At 37.6% G+C, this 17722-nt stretch overlaps 2 protein-coding genes across 8 annotated transcripts in view; one reads left to right on the forward strand and one right to left on the reverse strand.

The window, feature by feature from the left end:
• The first annotated feature begins 2971 nt into the window (after window positions 1-2971).
• On the forward strand, window positions 2972-8510 carry drc1 (dynein regulatory complex subunit 1 homolog (Chlamydomonas)). Its single transcript, XM_041976788.1, is given in 14 exon segments — window positions 2972-3111; window positions 3266-3320; window positions 4372-4472; window positions 4597-4780; window positions 4930-5067; window positions 5347-5433; window positions 5531-5737; window positions 6380-6573; window positions 6682-7078; window positions 7189-7278; window positions 7414-7727; window positions 7870-8022; window positions 8098-8172; window positions 8329-8510. Coding segments are annotated over 13 exon segments (2037 nt in total). The 5' UTR covers window positions 2972-3037; the 3' UTR covers window positions 8141-8172; window positions 8329-8510.
• A 533-nt stretch (window positions 8511-9043) lies between these two features.
• The window catches only part of otofa (otoferlin a), an 81944-nt gene continuing 73265 nt past the window's right edge, over window positions 9044-17722 (reverse strand). For 4 of the 7 annotated variants that reach the window (XM_041976237.1, XM_041976234.1, XM_041976238.1 and 1 more), the window contains 4 exons: window positions 14608-14849; window positions 13240-13418; window positions 13048-13148; window positions 9235-11415 (listed from right to left, as the gene is read on the reverse strand). In XM_041976237.1, coding sequence (XP_041832171.1) covers window positions 11235-11415; window positions 13048-13148; window positions 13240-13418; window positions 14608-14849 — 703 coding nt within the window. In that variant the 3' untranslated portion in view covers window positions 9235-11234. Of the gene's footprint in view, window positions 11416-12466; window positions 12655-13047; window positions 13149-13239; window positions 13419-14607; window positions 14850-17722 lie in introns of all 7 variants that reach the window. The other 3 variants (XM_041976236.1, XM_041976233.1, XM_041976231.1) reach the window with 2 other exon arrangements.

Raw genomic sequence — 17722 nt, forward strand, 5'->3', positions numbered from 1 at the left:
TACAAGCAAAAACTCATTTAATTCAGGACTGCACCAAAAAGAGATATGCATGTAACTGTAGACTGAGTTACAATTTATAGTTTGTCAACATAGTTCTTGCATGGCTTTGCTACTAGTATATTTGTTTGATACAATAGTCCCAAATGCAACAATCATTGCTTTCAGTGTATCAGCAGATATTATGTCCTAGTGGATGTTATTTTGTGGTAAGTGCACATTATTATGAAAGCCTTACATTTTGTCTTTCAATTAATTTTACATTCCAAGCTTTTTTTGTTTCTAGAGTTTGACAGATTAGTAGGTGGAGTCATTTTTTAAATGAATACTATGTATGCAAACTCCTAAACGTACAGTAAAACGTAAATCTTTGTTCATCCACTCATTACTTTGAGTTCTTGGCTTAGATAGCATGTGACCCTGTTGACTAATTTGAAGTTTAGGAGAGTATATTGAAGCTTAGCAAATAAAGCTGAGCTGATGGCTGTTGATGTTAAAAACAAGCAAACAAACAAACAATGCGAAAAGAAATAAAAACACCTAAAGTTGTAACTGTAAGAAACTAATAAGTGGCCTCTTCTGCAAAAACCTTGAGTGATTTTATTTACTACATAAGTGAGCTATTCAACCATTCTGTTATAATTTCTATTCTTCCCTGACCATTTGTCCCTGCATATCTACATCTGTGTTTGCTCATATCTCCAATCCTTTTAGGAATTCAAGTTGAAGTGATGCAGGTACAGATTTAGACAACAGAGTTATGTTGCGCTCCTGTTTGCGATGCACACATGGCAAAACATGCTTCCATTTGCACAAGTTACCTTGAGACAAGGCCAGTACATTTCATATTTGAAGTAGTAGAGGATGCTCTTCATGTTGTTTGTGAGTCTGGCCTTCTGTTTTCATTTATCAAATCTCATTTATTAAATCTCATGTTTTGTGATTTCTTTGACAAGGTCATGGCCTCCACTAGACTAAATGCCTCTGTATTTTCTGCTGTCTTCTGAAATTATCCTCCATGTATAATGTAAAGTACACCCCATTTTCAAAAACAGCAAATGTCCCATTTGGTATTAAAATATTAAGAAAATTGTTAGTCAGGAATTACAATGTTATGCAAGCCCAACCAACAAAACTCTAAGCTGTCAGTTAGTTAACTGGCTAAAGGTCAGGCTTAGATTATGCACCTCTCAACCCCTGAGTGATGAATATGATGCTTTGTTGAATGAGGAATGAACATATTGCCATGGGGGTAGGAATTAGCACACACAGACACATACACATGCACCATCTCTTACAGAGTGTATGCAGAGTGAATGAGGCTTATTATACACCTGTGAGTAGGGTCAAAGTCTGTCAAGCCCTAGCTTATGGTATTATGATAGATTATAGAATCACTCTCTAATAGCAGTCATTCAGCTTGTAATCTCAGCAGCTTGATGCAAAAGCACTCAGAGTTCCTGCTCTACTGAAAATAAGGCCTTCTCCTCATTCATTCCTCAAACCCCCACTTTTCTCAAAGGTCTTATGACAAGTCAGCTGTTGGTGACATCACATATGCTGGATCATATGTCAGAAACTTTTGCTGGCTGACTTGCATCCCTTGTTCAACAGCAGGCAAGGCCGCTTGAGGGCAAAAGAGCGGCAAGATACCCCAGGGGGTGAGATGAGGAAGGGTGGGGGGTCGCTCTTCAGGGCAAAAACATCTGACCCATGTGGGAGTTTGTTTGTGCTTCCAGCTGGGCAGTGCCCATCTTGTTATCAGCTTGTGGAGACATTTGTTTTTTTTTCTGTTTTATGTTTATTAGTAAGTCCAGATTGTTTGCAAGTGAGTCTCTAGGCCTTTGTTTGTGATTTGTAGTGTTTGTGCTGAATCTACATATGACTGAAAAACACTGTTGGGAAACATTTCAATAATTTATTTGTGAAAGCTGACTTGTTTTGATTATGTGGTCATGGCGCCACCTAAAGTCATCTTTGAAAAATTACACTTATGCTTCTGTCTAATGAGCAACACCACTAAATGTGTGGGTATGGGCCTAAATCCCTTGCAATATTCTAAGGCATTCAGTCTTTTTTGAGTTGTCTGCTGGATTAGATGGTTACACTCTCAAAACAAAAAAAAAAACAAAACATACAAACAAAGAACAACACATATCCATTTTTACACTTCATTTTACACCACTAGGAACCTCAGTAGCATGTGGAAGATCCTTTTACAGACCCAACAACTTGGCACTTCCTCCTGGTGACTAGTCACATTTTGCTGTGCATCCCATTCCTCAACATTAAGGTTTTTAAGGTCACAGCATGCCTAAGCTGATCCCACAAGTGTTCAGTTGGTACTAGAGGTACTCTGCGATGATCTTGGCAGTTGGGGGCATTGGAACAAATACAAATTTTCTTTCTTTTTATGCTAAGTTTTAAAAAAAAACACACAACCTAACTACCTGGAGAGTTTAAAAGATGGTCAATGGTTCTAAATGGCAGATATAAGCCATGTATTATACAGCTAGGGTCAGTCTTTTAATTTAAATCAACCTTCTTATCTTTTGTACAAGGCGAAATAAAGTTAGATATAAAAATGTGGTGGAAAAATATTTTGCAAACTGATGAGTAATAGGGGAAATATACAGTTTAAATAATGTGTAACACATAAGTGGACTAATTTTTCTTCAATATAAATTTCAAAACAGAAACTTTGCAGTAACCAGAAGTTCTGCAAACATTATTTTAACATATTTTAGCTGTCCAAAATGTTGTCCGTTATTATCAATGAATCAACCATTTTAGAAAAACAAACAAACAAACAATGATAACAGATCACAATGAGAACATAACATCTACTTCCTTTAATTAGGGAGGTGAAGTCTCACATTTACGAGGGAATTTAAAGGCAGCATTCGACGCTCTCCGACGTTGCTATGTTACCGTAGCAACATTAAGAAACTGACCGCTTACAGAGGCGTTACAGAGGCTTGTGTTAATCTTCACAACAGTACTTTTTCTGTCACAAACTTTAAAATAGCATTCCTTGAATATGGAAGAGGCTGATGAAGATCTGGGCGAAGCACGAGAACAATCCGTGTTGTTCGAAAATGAAGACGACGACTTGTAAATTACTTAGTTTTTTTTTTTTTTTTAGCGAAGCATCAGTTATAAACCGTTTTCAACAACCGTTATTCACGCTGAGCAGACCGACTGTTATTTCTTTTTATTTGCGATGTATTAAATATAATCCTGTTTAATAAATGTTATTTATTGCCAGGGTGGAGGTCAATATCCGAGAAGAAAAGGCGAAAGAGGACAAGGACGGCCAAAAGGTGACTAGGCTACTTCTAGATTGTGTGATTTCTGTGAATTTATCAACGACATTTTTCCATTATTAACCTACTTAATCGCAATTAATCATTTCACTTGTTTTATCCATTCATTTTAATTCAACTGAATTGAAAAAAATGTTACTAATAATATTACAGTATTAAGAGACTCAGCAGCAAAACTAAAAAATGGAAATACAAAAGTTAAAAACATCAGGCGATCATCCCATTTTGTTGCCTTTCAAACCTGTTTGACAAAAGAAATATGCATCCATACATAATTTATGTCTCTATTTAGAGATTTGAGAATAAACAACATTAACGGAGCAATCGGACGTCGCTTCCGTGGAGAATGAGATGTTTTGAACACACACTCTATTCCCGGTGAGATGGTTCCACACCCGGACTTTTCCCGTACATTTTTTTTAACTTATCCTGTCTTTTGTACCAACGTGTGCCAACGTGTCTGCTTTAGTGGCTTTCTGGTCGTGTCTGTCCAGCACAGGTGCTGCTTCTCTCTCCTTTCAGGTTGTTTCGTGAATCACGACGACTATCGATGATCAACAGGTCGGCTCTTCTCTCTTGTTGCGGTTCAGCTGAGAAGGAGGAAACTAGGGGTTAATGGTTCGCACCGTTACATATTTACCCCAGAGTATTGTTTTTGGCAGGACCCTTCTCTAATACAGTAGTTGACAGGTGGTAGACAGAGTTTATACCTCAGATATGCAGGGTCGGTCTAGAAAAGTTCTGATAGGGGGCCAGGCAGGAGGACTGACCAAGAAAAGGGAAGAGCTAAGAAAATCCTGTCTCTTGGACCTCTGAAAGAAATCCAGGTGACTCTGGAAAGGAGCTATGTCTGAAGAAGACTCAGGTACAACTCCAGGGGAAGTTGAAGCCAGACTAAGGCTCTTTGTTTTGAGGTGCAAAAGTGTTAGTGTGGTAACACGCCCCATGGAAGGGGCAATCAGCAATGAGCAATCAGGACTTTCATTATATGTATATATAATAAAAACTACCTAATTTATAAAATACTAACCCAATTACTCCTCTTCAGAGGTTGATCAGCCTGCAGAGAGATTTCTCCAATATCCAAATTGCAGCTGATGCCAAAATTGTGCAACAAAGGAAACATCTGGAAGAAGCTGAAAGAATTAGGTAACAGTGTCTTTAAATTCTACAGCCAATTTCCCAATTCAACCTTCTTCTACTGTAAATCATAATACCATCCTTATCCTTTTCTTTGTCACTGATCTTTTTAAAAATCATTTCTGTCAAACAGAGCGGAGCAGATAGAGAATGCTCACATGTCCTGTGAGGAAATACCTGCAGAGTTTGAAAGACTCTTGTCAGTAGATAGTCAGAGAGTGACCAACTCAGAACTGAAGAAAACCTTTGAAAGCCTGCAGCAGCAGTGCAATTTTATCATACAAGAGAAGTATGCAGTAATAAATGACCTGCAACAGGTAACTTTGTCAAGTGATGACATGTTTCAGTTACTGTTAAGTGACCAATCAAAGCTAAAATTGTAAAACTACATGTAACAAAGTAACAGTTTTTTTTCTTCCTTTTTATCTCTTTGAATTTGTTGCATTGATCATATTGTGCTGAGCAGGAGATCAAATTGGTAAATAAACGCCATGTGAATAGCTTGAGTGAGAACGCAAAGGAGATTGACCTAATTTGTAAGACAATGGAGGACCAGGTCAAAATGCTGACAACAGCTAACAGAGAGAAGCTGGAAGAAACTGAGGTAGGCCTAGAGCTTGATAAAGAATTCATTTCAAATTGTTTTCTATGAGTCTGTGAAAGAGGGGTTCCATTGGATGGGGTTTATTGCATGAACTATTACAGAGAACCACAGTCTTGTCTTCCTCAGGATTTATTTAGAGGTTTTTGATCATTGTAGCTTAATAACAAGGTCAACAGCTTGTTTTTTTGCAAAAGGCATGAAAAGCCATCAGACCAGGTGAATGTTAAATGTTCACATGCCTGCTAATGTAGCTAATAATCCTACTGGTTTTGTTGGCAGAGAATTCATCAGCAGGAAATGAAAGCTTTGCGTGAAAAACATGACGCGGAATATGAGGAAGTGATGAAGAAATGTTTGGACAAAAAGGTCAGAAAAATTAAAACACAAATGCAGGCTCAACAAAATGTTAGTGTGCATATTCAAATATCAAGTCTGTATCCATTGACTCCTACTCTGCTTTTAGCTCGGGGAAAATAAAGTGGAGGCGATGGAGAAGGCATTTCAGCAAATGAATATAGACTATTTGGAAAGTTTTATAAAGGAACTTCCCAAGGTTTGTCCAATTAGCAGAATGAACCCCAGTGGTTTATCGTTTGAGGATGCTTTGAAGTTGATTTCACTAGAACAACAGAATGTATATTATTCACTTAAATCAGTGGTTCTTAACCTTGTTGGAGGCACCGAACCCCACCAGTTTCATATGCTCCTTCACCGAACCCTTCTTTAGTAAAAAATAAAATATGATTTTTTTTTACTGGTGCACGAAATGAATTGTGCATTAATATCACCTTGTTCAAATAACAATAACTAATTCCGATGTGTGGTCCCGACTGAGAAGGAGGTCTCACTCTGCTGCTTATCCAGCGCTTTCAAAGCGGACCGGTAGGGAGTCTCACTCAGACACATATACAGCCCTAGCGGTCTGATAGGGAGGTCTCACTCTGCTGCATAAACCAGCGACCTCAAAGCGGACCGGTTGGAAATCTCAGAGCAGGACGCTTTCACTAACTGCAGACTAGACTGAGGGGTGGACCTCTTGCGGCGGAGGCTCCACCGAACCCCTGAGACCGACTCACCGAACCCCTAGGGTTCGATCGAACCCAGGTTAAGAACCACTGACTTAAATGTTTTAGACTGGTAACTATTTTTTTTTACATAATAACACCTGTCTTAAGGGGTCTCAAGTCCTATTCTTGCTTCTGAAGGTGCCAGAACGAGAGCATGAAAAGCACACTGACATGACCATGTTTTTGATGCAAAAAATACAAACAAAGCAGAAAAAACAACCGATCGAGATGACCAGGTATAGTAGATTCCCTCATTCCACACCCACATTTACTATATATTTACTGTAACATTGACAGTGTTTCATTTCAGAGCGGAAATATTAAAAGAGATTGAAGAATACACCAGAGAACAGAATAACCTTTCAAAGAGGTGTTGCAAGTTGTCTGAGGAATATAAAAGCTATATCCAGAAATATGAAAGCTTAAGCAAGCAAATGAAGTGAGCCATAATTTCATCTTTTTATTTAAGTCAATACAGGCATTGTGTTAAAATTCTTACCTGTTTCATACGATCTTTTTCTTCCTCTGCCTTTTTCACTTCATGCAGAAACTTTGCAGTCAAAGATGCAAAACAAACAGAGGATATATGGAAAATGACTGATGAAGAGATTGAGGGAATAAGTGCAGCCTCTGTGTTATCCAAGAAGTATTGTGGTCCAGTCGGGGAGCAGCCTCAGATGGCTTTTTTGAAGCACACTGATACCATCCAGCCTCAGGAACTATCTGCCAAACTCAGGCAATCACAGTCAAAAACTGAGAAATGCAGCCAATGGATGTTGAATGCTTCATCTGGGCTGAGCTTGGACAGTAACAGCAATAGTCCAGACACAGAAGTATACAAAGAAGGGGCACCGGCACAGAGTGAGAGTAGTCCAGAGTCTGAGGAAAGGAATCTGTTCAGCAAGAAGCAGATGGAAGTGTTGGAGCTACTCTGTGATGAAGCGGTTAGACACATGTTCAATATTCATGTTTATATACAGACACAATTAATTAGAAAAAGAAAATGGTCTACTACTAGAAATAGTAGTAACAACATTGTTGCATCCCATCTTAGGACTTGCTAATAGAACCTAAAGTCCTTAAAGCGTTGGCTTTCGAACAGAGGGAGAAGCGGACTGCTGTGAAGCTGAATTTGCTGTGTGATGTGAGTTCATGATTACTTGTTTTCCTCTTGTTTCCTAAAACAAAAAGCTCCACAAACACTTAAATGTTTAATAGTTGCTTTGTAGCTCTGTGGGGCAGAACCTGAAGCTGTCAGATGAGCTGTTTTCTCTTTCAGGGTTTGGGCATCAATGTTAACGATGCTCCACAGCTGGCTGATTTCTTATTAGAATATGAACAAAAGCACAGAGAGCAGACTGAGGTGAGAAAGAACAGAGATGGAAAATGTAGTGGGCAATTAGGAAAATGCAATTTTGTATTTCTTGTATCTGAGTTTTTTGTTGTTGTTTTCTAGGACACCTGTGCTGAGTCCGGTGGCATGGCAGCTGCAGCAAAGACCAGCTCTATGACTAATTCGATCTCTGATCTCATCCATCCTGACCATATCCTACCTGCTCTGCTAAGTTTCTTGGAGCAGTACAGCAGGTTCAGGTAAGACCACAAACTCTTATATGACTGTTGGCTTTTTCTAAAATCCCTATCTCTCCAATCACCTTAAAATATATGCTCATCTATGCTCATCTGCTTTTTTCTATGCACATTTGAAACTAACATGATCCTGGTAATTTTGTAGGGACAGCTCAGACCACCATCTTCCCAGTTTTGGGCAAACAAAGGACCAGAGTACTTCAAAAGATATTTCCCACTGGGAAAGTCTAGCCAACATCACCTCTGAGGACAGACTAATACAGCAGGATTCAGCGGAGATAATGATAGAGCAGTACCAGTAAGTGATGTGCAAAAAAAAAAATAGGATCGAGCTGTAACAAATTAATCATTTTTGGTGTGTGTGTGTTTCTAGTGGACTCCTGACAGAGATTTCTGATCTTGTTTCTGAACAATGAGCAGCTGATGAAGCTGGAGCAGCATCGCAAAGGTATGTCTGTTTTTTTTATTATATTTTACCCTGGTCATGGAGGCCATATTGGCTTTATCTGTTTGCCAGCACAACTACTCATATAATTATGTATGACATGACCCACCTTAGAAGTTAACTTTTGATGTTAATCCATATCCATTCTAACTTTTGCAGGAACATTTAAATGAGTTTTCCTCTGTCCATGCTTCAATTTCCACCAAGTCATCGGAAGTTCAGCTTGGTAGTTTTTTCAAAATTCTGTTAAAAAACAAAACAAAACAAAAGAAACAAAAGAAAAAAAACAGTCATATTACTTTAAGTTTTTGTCAGTTGGAGCCACAGTGTAAAACAAAACAAAACAAAAAAAAAAACAAACAAAAAAAAAAAAAAAACTGAAAAAAAAAAACAAACAAACAAAACAAGCAAACAAGAAGTTTGAAGCCGGTGTGTGTGGCCACTTTCATGGAACATCCATTCTAACTGAACAGTAGTCAGCATGCACCTTAAATTCAGCAAGTACAATTACAAAGCTTGTGTTTATGTTTTTTATACATTAACATAGTTTTTCTCCTTTGTATTGTATGTTGTACATTTATTGTATGTTGATTTATTTATTGAATTTGTTTGACTTGCACTATTTTTATATAACTGCAGAAAGAGAACGCCAAATTGATTTTTTATTGTGTGGACAATAGCAGTTAAGGATTCTAATCTAAGCTATTAGCATATTAATGAATATGTCTTTTTATCTAACATCATACATCTGTGAATTTTTCTGATAGGTTACTGAAAGCCATAATTCACACTAAATTTGGACATGAGCGGCATGTGTATGAAGAATAGTTTTGAAAAATGTCTTGCATTTGAAAAATAAAATAAAAAATAAATATAACATGAAATTATATTTTATTTGAAGTTGCTCATTTTTACAAGTCTAGAGGAAAGCAGTTAATTCAAGACATAATGGTTGCTTTGCAATACACAGTAATGAGACATTCAAGGGATGTGTGTGGTTACTGAAACTACCCAGCAGTGTTAAACAGCTTGCGGCTGAGCTCTGAGGGCAGAGAGAAGAAGAGCAGAGCGAGGAAGAGCAGACTCATCACTGCAGCCAGCAATACCACGCAGTGCAGTTTGTAGTGCCTCCAGGCCAAGATACACACTGTCCTCCATGGGCTCAGCAACCATGACATGCTGGTGTTGGGTCGACTGCACAGAGAGATTCAGAAGTCAAACAACAGAAAACGTCTCTGTGTTCACCATCTATTTAAGATCCTGTTTTTCTGCTCAGTGCTGGCAAGCATTTTTTTTTTTACTTAAACAGTCACTGCAGTGGAACACAACTCGGTGAGACTAGTGGGACTGAAGCAAACGGATGAGCTGAAAAAACTGTGCAGCTCCAGTGATAATTATTATGAAATGACCATTTTACCACTTTTTAAACATGTCATTCGTGGAATTCAGTTTATTTCAAATAGTCAAAACAAACAAAAATATTGCACATATTTCAATACATTAAAATACACAAATTCAAGGTAAAAACAGGCAAATTTAAATTAGTGCAAACCAAAATTATATTAAGTGATTCCCCAACAAAGACTGCAACACAAATGAGGTCAACCACAGATAAGTTGGAATGGACATCATACAGAATGTTTTCTAAGGTGGAGGCAGTCAATTTTTTTAGACCCACTCTTTTTAGAACTCCACTCAAGTGCACTTTAATCAAATATCCATGAAATCTTCATTGCATCTGTAACACCATGGACGGCAGGGTGGGTGATTTGTTTTGCATTGAGCTGAAAAGACAAGTCATGCCAACACACACGACCTCTCAGGTCAGTTTTCATAATGATGCATGCATATTAACACATTAACTTTAATTTGACAAGTTCATTATTTGTTTCTTACTCAGTACTATGACAATGTTAGCAGACCTGGTTAAGTAATATTTGCAAATAATTTATTTCACTGCTGAGAAGCTCTTATTAGTGAGGATTACAACACAGGTCTGAGGACTAAAGAGCATTTAGACAATTACACAAGAACAACAGAATACTGACACAGCATTGGAAATGAGCTTAACTGTGATTTCACCGTCCACATAATCATAAAAACTGAAATATAAAGTTGAATTATTTGCAAACATTGCTTGATCAACTCTGACTTTTCTGCTCTAGGGATTTAATATTTAATACTGCAGTTTAACCAACAAAATGTTCATGAACTAATTAATTCACTTTGTGGTTATCTTGATCTAAATCTCAGTGAAATTATTAGGAAAATAAACATCTATGTTTCTTTATTCTTATTCTTATATAAGTGTGCAAATATTGCAAGAGCTATAACAGTTCAAAAAAAGGTTACACGTTAATACAATTTCCTCTTTTTAGTATTTATGGACAATCTTTAAACATTTCAGAAATAGTTTATGAAACAAATGATTGATTAGAGAATTTATAGGTCTTTGCCCAGTTGTAAAACCATTTCTCAAATGTTTATGAAGTACTTCTAAATACTGAATTGGAGGTATTAAAGTGTTACCTAAAATATTATATTTGTTCTCTATTAATTTTAACCAATATAAGAAGCTGTAGCAGTAACGGGAGATCAAAGAGCATCACTTGAAATGAATGTACTTGCAATCATCTGACCACAAATCAACAGGTTCACTTACTACATAAATTAAAAATGAAAAAAAAAATCTTTATACTGATAAATAAACATTCACTGCCATGTAACATTGCTAGACAAGGAAAGGTTAAACCAGTGGTTACTTTGTGGCAAATGATTGCTGTTAAGTCAGTTTAAGGATGGAATCCAGATATTGAGAGTTAGATATGTGAGGCGTGTTGCAGATTGATTTATAGTATTAAGCAGTTTTTTTTTTTATTACTTGGGTGGAAAACAGTCATGTCAGTCAGTGTCAACCCCTCTCCTCAGTGCTAAGGTGAAAGCTAGTAATAAACAACAGAGTGGTTTGGGAAAGAGAAAACAATTCCTCCCTTCTTGTGGATGAGCCAGCATTACCCCCCTCCTGTTCATCTGGCTACTCCCCTTCCCTTCCTCCAAGCAGTGATTTAAGCACCCAGCAGCTTCTTCACAAGGTAGCCCGGCATGCTGTAGAGGAAGAGGCCCAGCATGATGAGCAGCAGCAGGGCCAGCACGATCTTGATGACCAGCCACTTGTAGCGGTTGCATACCAGGTAGCGGATGGCTTTCAGCGGGCTCAGGAACCACAGGAAGGTGGTATCTGGGCGACTAGATGGGGCAGATGGAGGATTTACAGGAGGAAAGTAAAGAAATGGTCAGGGAGGCATGCAAGTGAATAGAAGGTGAGTTAATAGATGGTAAGGAGCAATGATTAGAGTAGATGAAGAAAGAAATGGAATTGAAGTAAGGGGATGAAAGACAGGAAGAGAAAGATGGTATTAGTGTTTTGAAAGCAATCTTGCATTTGTGAGTATCATTTGTCACTACAGCATGCGCACAATTCACATTTCTACCAATTTAATTTCATAGAAGCAAAAAACACATCACAAAGGTGAAGCTTTACAATATGCAGAAAGGATATGCTGGTAAAAGTGGATGGATGGATGAATGACCAAACAACTGCAAACACATTTTCCCAGAGTCACTTATTTTGCAATTTTCACACAACTACTGCAGTCCTCAGAGGCACGATGTCTTCATTCAACATAATTACATTTTGCATCATGTCAATATTGGCATGCATGTAAGTTTGGTGAATATAAGATGACTAACAAAAATTCTGTTTATAAACAATATGTTATTTGGTCCAGTATAAACTCTCTCAGTTAGTTTGTTATATTTAGCTTGAGAGCTGAAAAGTCAGCCCCATGATTTAAAACATTTTACACAAACTTTTGCTCACACGCTATTTCATTAGATACACCTGTGAAATCTAAAGCAATCAAACACAGCATCTGTGTTTGACTTTTTTATTTTTAGGTCTTTGTTGTATTAGTCCATACTTCTACTCTATGTTTATTGTTGAGTTCAAACAGCTTCTTTATATTTCTACCATCTAACCCACATGACATGAATACTTAATTTATGTAAAACATGTTTTTATCTTTCCATTTTAAACATGGTACATATTAGATGTTTAATGGCGACAAAACACACTGGCTTGCACAAAGGGTTGAGACAAAACTAAACAACAGAATCTGGAACAGGAAAGTCTACTTGTTAAGCAGTAGGGGACAGAAGTAGAAAGCAGACAAAACAGCCTGAACTGAGCACTTAAGAACAGTTGACTCCAGCAAAGTGAGGAGGGGGCAGAGGCTACCAGCACATCAGGCCCCCAGCATCTTCTTGACCAGGTATCCAGGGATTGAGTAGAGGAAGAGGCCCAGCATGAGTATCAGCAGTATCAGCCCGAGGGCCTTCAGGATCAGCCAGCGGTAGTTGTGCCAGATGAAGTAGCGAATGGACTTCAGAGGGCCCAGAAACCACATAAGACTGGTGTCCGGACGACTTTGTGGAAGAAGGGGGAGAAAAAGGAAGGGAAGGAATGCATATGAGGCCAATAGAGGGTTAAAGGGTGAGTCACATGCACAAAAAAGAGAAGAGACAGGGAGACAGTTGAAGAGATGGCAGGAGGAGAACGAGTGTGTAACAGTGGCCTTTGGACAGCAGCTCTGATCATTATGAGCTCCAGAAAAAACTGGTAGAAATTAATATGTTGTGATACACTGCTCTTTGCACTGCGAGAATGAATTTCCAAAAAAGAAAGTTTAAGAGAAATGTGCTCATGTCCGTTTCTGCTACACCATGACATCCACGAGTTTTATTCTGGAAACCAGTGTGTACTTGTAAGAGTTACATCGAAGTTTAGTTTAGTACATGCTACATGTGTCAGGATCTTACTTTGGTTTCTCTAGTGGGTCAGGCTCATTTCGTCCCAGCCCCACAGGACTTTTCTCTGCTTCCTCTGCTGACACCAGGTGAAGCTCAGCCTCGACCTTGCCCTATAATCACAGACAAATTACTTTCAAATGGTTTCCTTTCTGGCACAACATGTTGCGATATTCTGTAGTCATGATTTTTTCTGTGATTTACCGTGAGCTCCATTTCGTCGTTCTCATCCCGAGCTACAAACGGCCACCATCCTTTGACCCTCTTCTGTTTGAATATGGAAATGGTCGGCAGCTCATGCTCATTTCGGATCATGTCAAGGGAACACTGCTTAGCTGTCTTGGCGCCACGGGGGAACCGGTTCAAGTCTAGCTCAATTGCACCTGTAGTTTTAAAGAATTGGTCAGTGTCTTTAGTAAGGGTGTAACCATTTAACATAAACTCAAACAAAAAAAACTTTTTTTTAATAAATGGCTGATTACTTTTTTTTATGTTTTTACCAATCCTGCATTTCATGCCCTTAATTCTACAAAAACACTTATACTTCACTGTTAACATAAAAACTTGCTTTGAGGCAAATCACAGGTTTTATTGTTGTTTCTTCAGCAGTATTGGTTGTTTAACTTTGCACGGTTGTCACATCTGGTAGTTTTATGACATTTACATCCCAGTCATAAAATGTAAACAGTTATATCACTCAAGATGGTGCAGTATGAATTCTGCATTATGATCAAGAAAATGCATGTACATGATCAAGGTTTAGCTGGGTAATAGGCATTTTACAAGTATTTGTTAGAATTTGTCTGTTCTTGGGGTGGCACCTAGGTAACTAGTCAGAATTTAGTGGTGGTCCATGCCCCACCAGGCCACCCCTCTGGCCCTGCCCTATAGACATCGGCTCTTTGAGTTAAAGGTTAATCCTGCACAACCAGACCTATTTACACAGCAGTGTCTGTGCTGGACTATAACCTGTGATGACCATTATTTAGTAAAATCTGAAAGACCTTGCTTTGGAGCTACTCTTGTAATGTCATCTGTTTTAGACAACAGATGTATATATTGTAAATCCTTAAACCAGTTTGACATAAAGAACAACTGGCTTGCCAATTTAAACTTCCTTAAAAACTTAAATTCCCAGGGATGGGCTCACTAAAGTTATTACAACTTATTCAGCAAAGTTGTTATGTGTCCAACGTGTTTATTGGCAGTCCATCCAAACCTTCTGGAACCATTTGACTAGAAGACAAAAATATCAACTTCCTAGATAGCTGAGACAAAAAACAAAAAAAACAAAAAACAAAACAAACAAAAAAAAAAAGGTTCATTATAGTGAGATTCATCATTTGGGAATCACAGATGTCTGTAAAAAGTTAATTATAGTCATTTGAGTTTGTCCAGAATGAAGTTGTAAACCAACTCCAGGTTGATACTGTAGTTTTTAGAGCCAAGTTATAATGCATCACATTCTAAATGCAAATAATCCCCAGCCAACAAAAATAATAAAACTGACTTTAAGTATCCAAAGTATGATTCACTGTCCCAAAACATATTATCTTTCCTATTAGTTCTCACCCAGGAAGTCATCAGCTGAGAAGTGGTCGGCATCCCAGACCTGCAGTGTGAGACGTGGGGGGATCTTGTATTCCGTTTCATCCCAGGAAAACATGGATTCTTTCTTGGAGATAACAATCTTCTCCTCGGCCACAAGGTAATCGAAGGGAAAGACAAAACGCCAGTTAAAGTTGCCCTCTCCGGTCAGGGAGTGGTAATGCACATCTGTGTCCTGTTTGTCTTCCTGTTGCCCTTTCAGCCATCTATAAAAACAGTCATAGAAAGTATAGTTAGATCAGTCTTTGAACTATTGTAATGAGGTGATGAATTTAATCTTTGGATTTTGGCAGTCATGCACTTTAACAGGTAGGAACTTGCAACTGTTGGTCAGTTAACGTTATAGAAATTTAGTGATTTAAACAAGTGCACATTAAATGTAGCAGTCTAACAAGAGAGATGATGATAGCAGGTTAAAATCAAAACACCTAACGTGGCTCTCCAAATGCAAATCAGATTTACGAGCATATAATGTCAAATCTGGTTTTCAGTGATCCATGAAAACCTGATTTGATATTGGAGTCCCACACTCTTTACAAAGCCATGCATACAAATAGCTTGCAGAAGTGCCAACAGTAAAATATACTAAAAAATGTTTAATGAAAGGTAGTTTTTGAATTTACTTGCAAATCACAAATTGAGCATTTAAGCTCGAGATTAGTAGGTCTGCTATATTAATCTAATATCGTGTGAGTCTGGCTGCATGATTCAGGAGGAACAGGAGAGAAGCTGCACTCTCAGTTCTCAAAACGCACCACTTTTGTGTGTGAAAGGTTAAGCTGACTGAAGATTACTGTCAGCCTAAAACAGATACTCCTATAAAAAGTGCTATGATTTGGTAACTGAGATGCTTAAACTTGGCTGGGATAGAGACTGCAGTGAAAGAAAAGCACTGGGAAAATTTAATTTGGAGAAAAAAAGAGGAAAATCATGCCTGATTTATGTCACCCATCAACTGAATCAGTACTAGTTTATGGCAACATTGGTTCCATCTGAAACATCCCCAGTACTCCTTTCAGACTGCTCATTATAACACAATTTAGACAACTATTAAAGTCTGATTGTCATTCTCAAATTACTTCACCATGGTTGTTTGAGGATGGCACCCTGTTTGTTATAGTATAGAGGTGACAAATTCATGGAAGACATCATATCAGCTGTAGGAAAAGTGAGTTTTGTTAAGAGATGCAGGAGTAAAGATGCACCAAATATTACTAACATCAGTACATTATATATATAAATATGTCAAATCCAGGCTGCAAAATGTTTTAAAATAAGTGGAGCTCTGTCAATCAGGCATGCATACCATCACCAAGCACTTTATTTGGGACACGAAGCACATATACAAAATTCTGTCTTCACATCAAAATGACAAAAAAACAACAACAACAACAAAAAAGGCCTCGCTGAGTTTGATTGTCGATACCGTGTGGGCTGGTCTAAGCAGCTCATTTTCATGCATCACTGACACCTTGTTAAGGTAACAGGTCAGCAGAGAATGACAAGAACGGTTGTGGCTTACAGAAAGGCTTCAGTATCTCTGATGTCTACTCAATGACTGCCAGCCAGAAATAAATCTGAGTCTACTATGATCATTGGCTCAGCAAAAACTATATAGTTGAAAGCTGAAAATTTATTCTGCTGAGCCTTGAATTCTTCTAGAGGGGCAGCTAGTCTCCTCTAGCAAAGGAGGCTCAGAAAGTGGAAATTACAGATCTTGCATCAACATTTAAAGGCAATAACGAAGATGTCATGAATATGAGGAATGTTTTCGTTTTTTTTTGCACACTTTAGTCTCCTTAATGTTAATCAGTCATGATGCAATTACACAATCTTTTTTTAAATTATTTTGTAGCTGGCAAACGTTGGTCATCTTCTAATGAATAATTTCAGCATGATTCCTGCTCATGATAGATAGGAAGTGCACTGTCTTCATGCTAGTGAAGAAAGTGGGGTTCAGACCCACCCAGTCCTGAAATTAATCTATGGTATATGAAAAGGAAAGAGCTACCTAGTTTTAGATTGTGGTGCTGCAAATAAAGTGCTTGTTGAGTGTACAGCAATATGCTTCCCTGCATTAGTTTATTTTTTCTCTGTACATATCTGAAAAGTCTTCATTCATAAGTAACATCCAGTTGTAACTTCAGTGCAGGACCAAACAAATTTTAAAATGTTCAGTAAAACATGCAGATATTTGTTAAAGAAACAATAATAATGATAATAATAATAATAATAATAATAATAATAATAATAATAATAATAATAATAATAATAATAATAATAATAATAATAATAATAAACTACTGCATTTTTCTGGTGTCTGAATTAAAGCCTGACCAAAACTGCATTTTTGAGATTGTACACACTTTTTCAAAAAAATAAAATAAAATAAAATAAAATTAAATTAAATTAAATTAAATTAAATTAAATTAAATTAAATTAAATTAAATTAAATTAAATTAAATTAAATTAAGGCAGGTGTGTTCCTATATATTTATTATAGAATATGACTTTGGTACTCAGGCTTTAATCTCATCACTCCCATGTTTTCTCATTTTGACACGCTGAGTGAACTTCTGCCCTGAGACTACAAGTGGATGTTTGGGTGGTGGCCGGTTGAAAACGGCAGGTGTGCAGTGTTGAGGGGTAACGACAGAAGCAGTAGCAGCAAGGAAGGGTGAGGTGGAAGGCAGGATAGAAAGCTTGCAGCTTAAATAGACCACCCAGATTTAAGGAGTTCAGCTGATAGGTGGCGCTGTGTGAGGCAGATTATGTGATCAGTAGCAAGGCATCTGGGGTTTTCAGACATAACTCTATTCAGTTTAAATGGAGTCACCAACAGATACTTTATGTTAATATTCAAATACTGACTTAGGTTTAACATGTTATTTGCAAACTGGTAGCATGTTTTTGTTTAGTATTTCATTTTTACATTTTGGCTCACTCACTACTCACAAGACTCTAAACTCTAAATTTGGCTTTAAACAGAAAACTGCCAAAGTTACAGAGCAGCTGATAAAGGGAGATAAAGGCAGTACCTCTAATCTACTGTATGAGTAAATCATTCAGTTAAAACATG

Source organism: Melanotaenia boesemani, chromosome 22, assembly GCF_017639745.1.
Source record: "Melanotaenia boesemani isolate fMelBoe1 chromosome 22, fMelBoe1.pri, whole genome shotgun sequence".
Lineage (NCBI taxonomy): Eukaryota > Metazoa > Chordata > Actinopteri > Atheriniformes > Melanotaeniidae > Melanotaenia > Melanotaenia boesemani.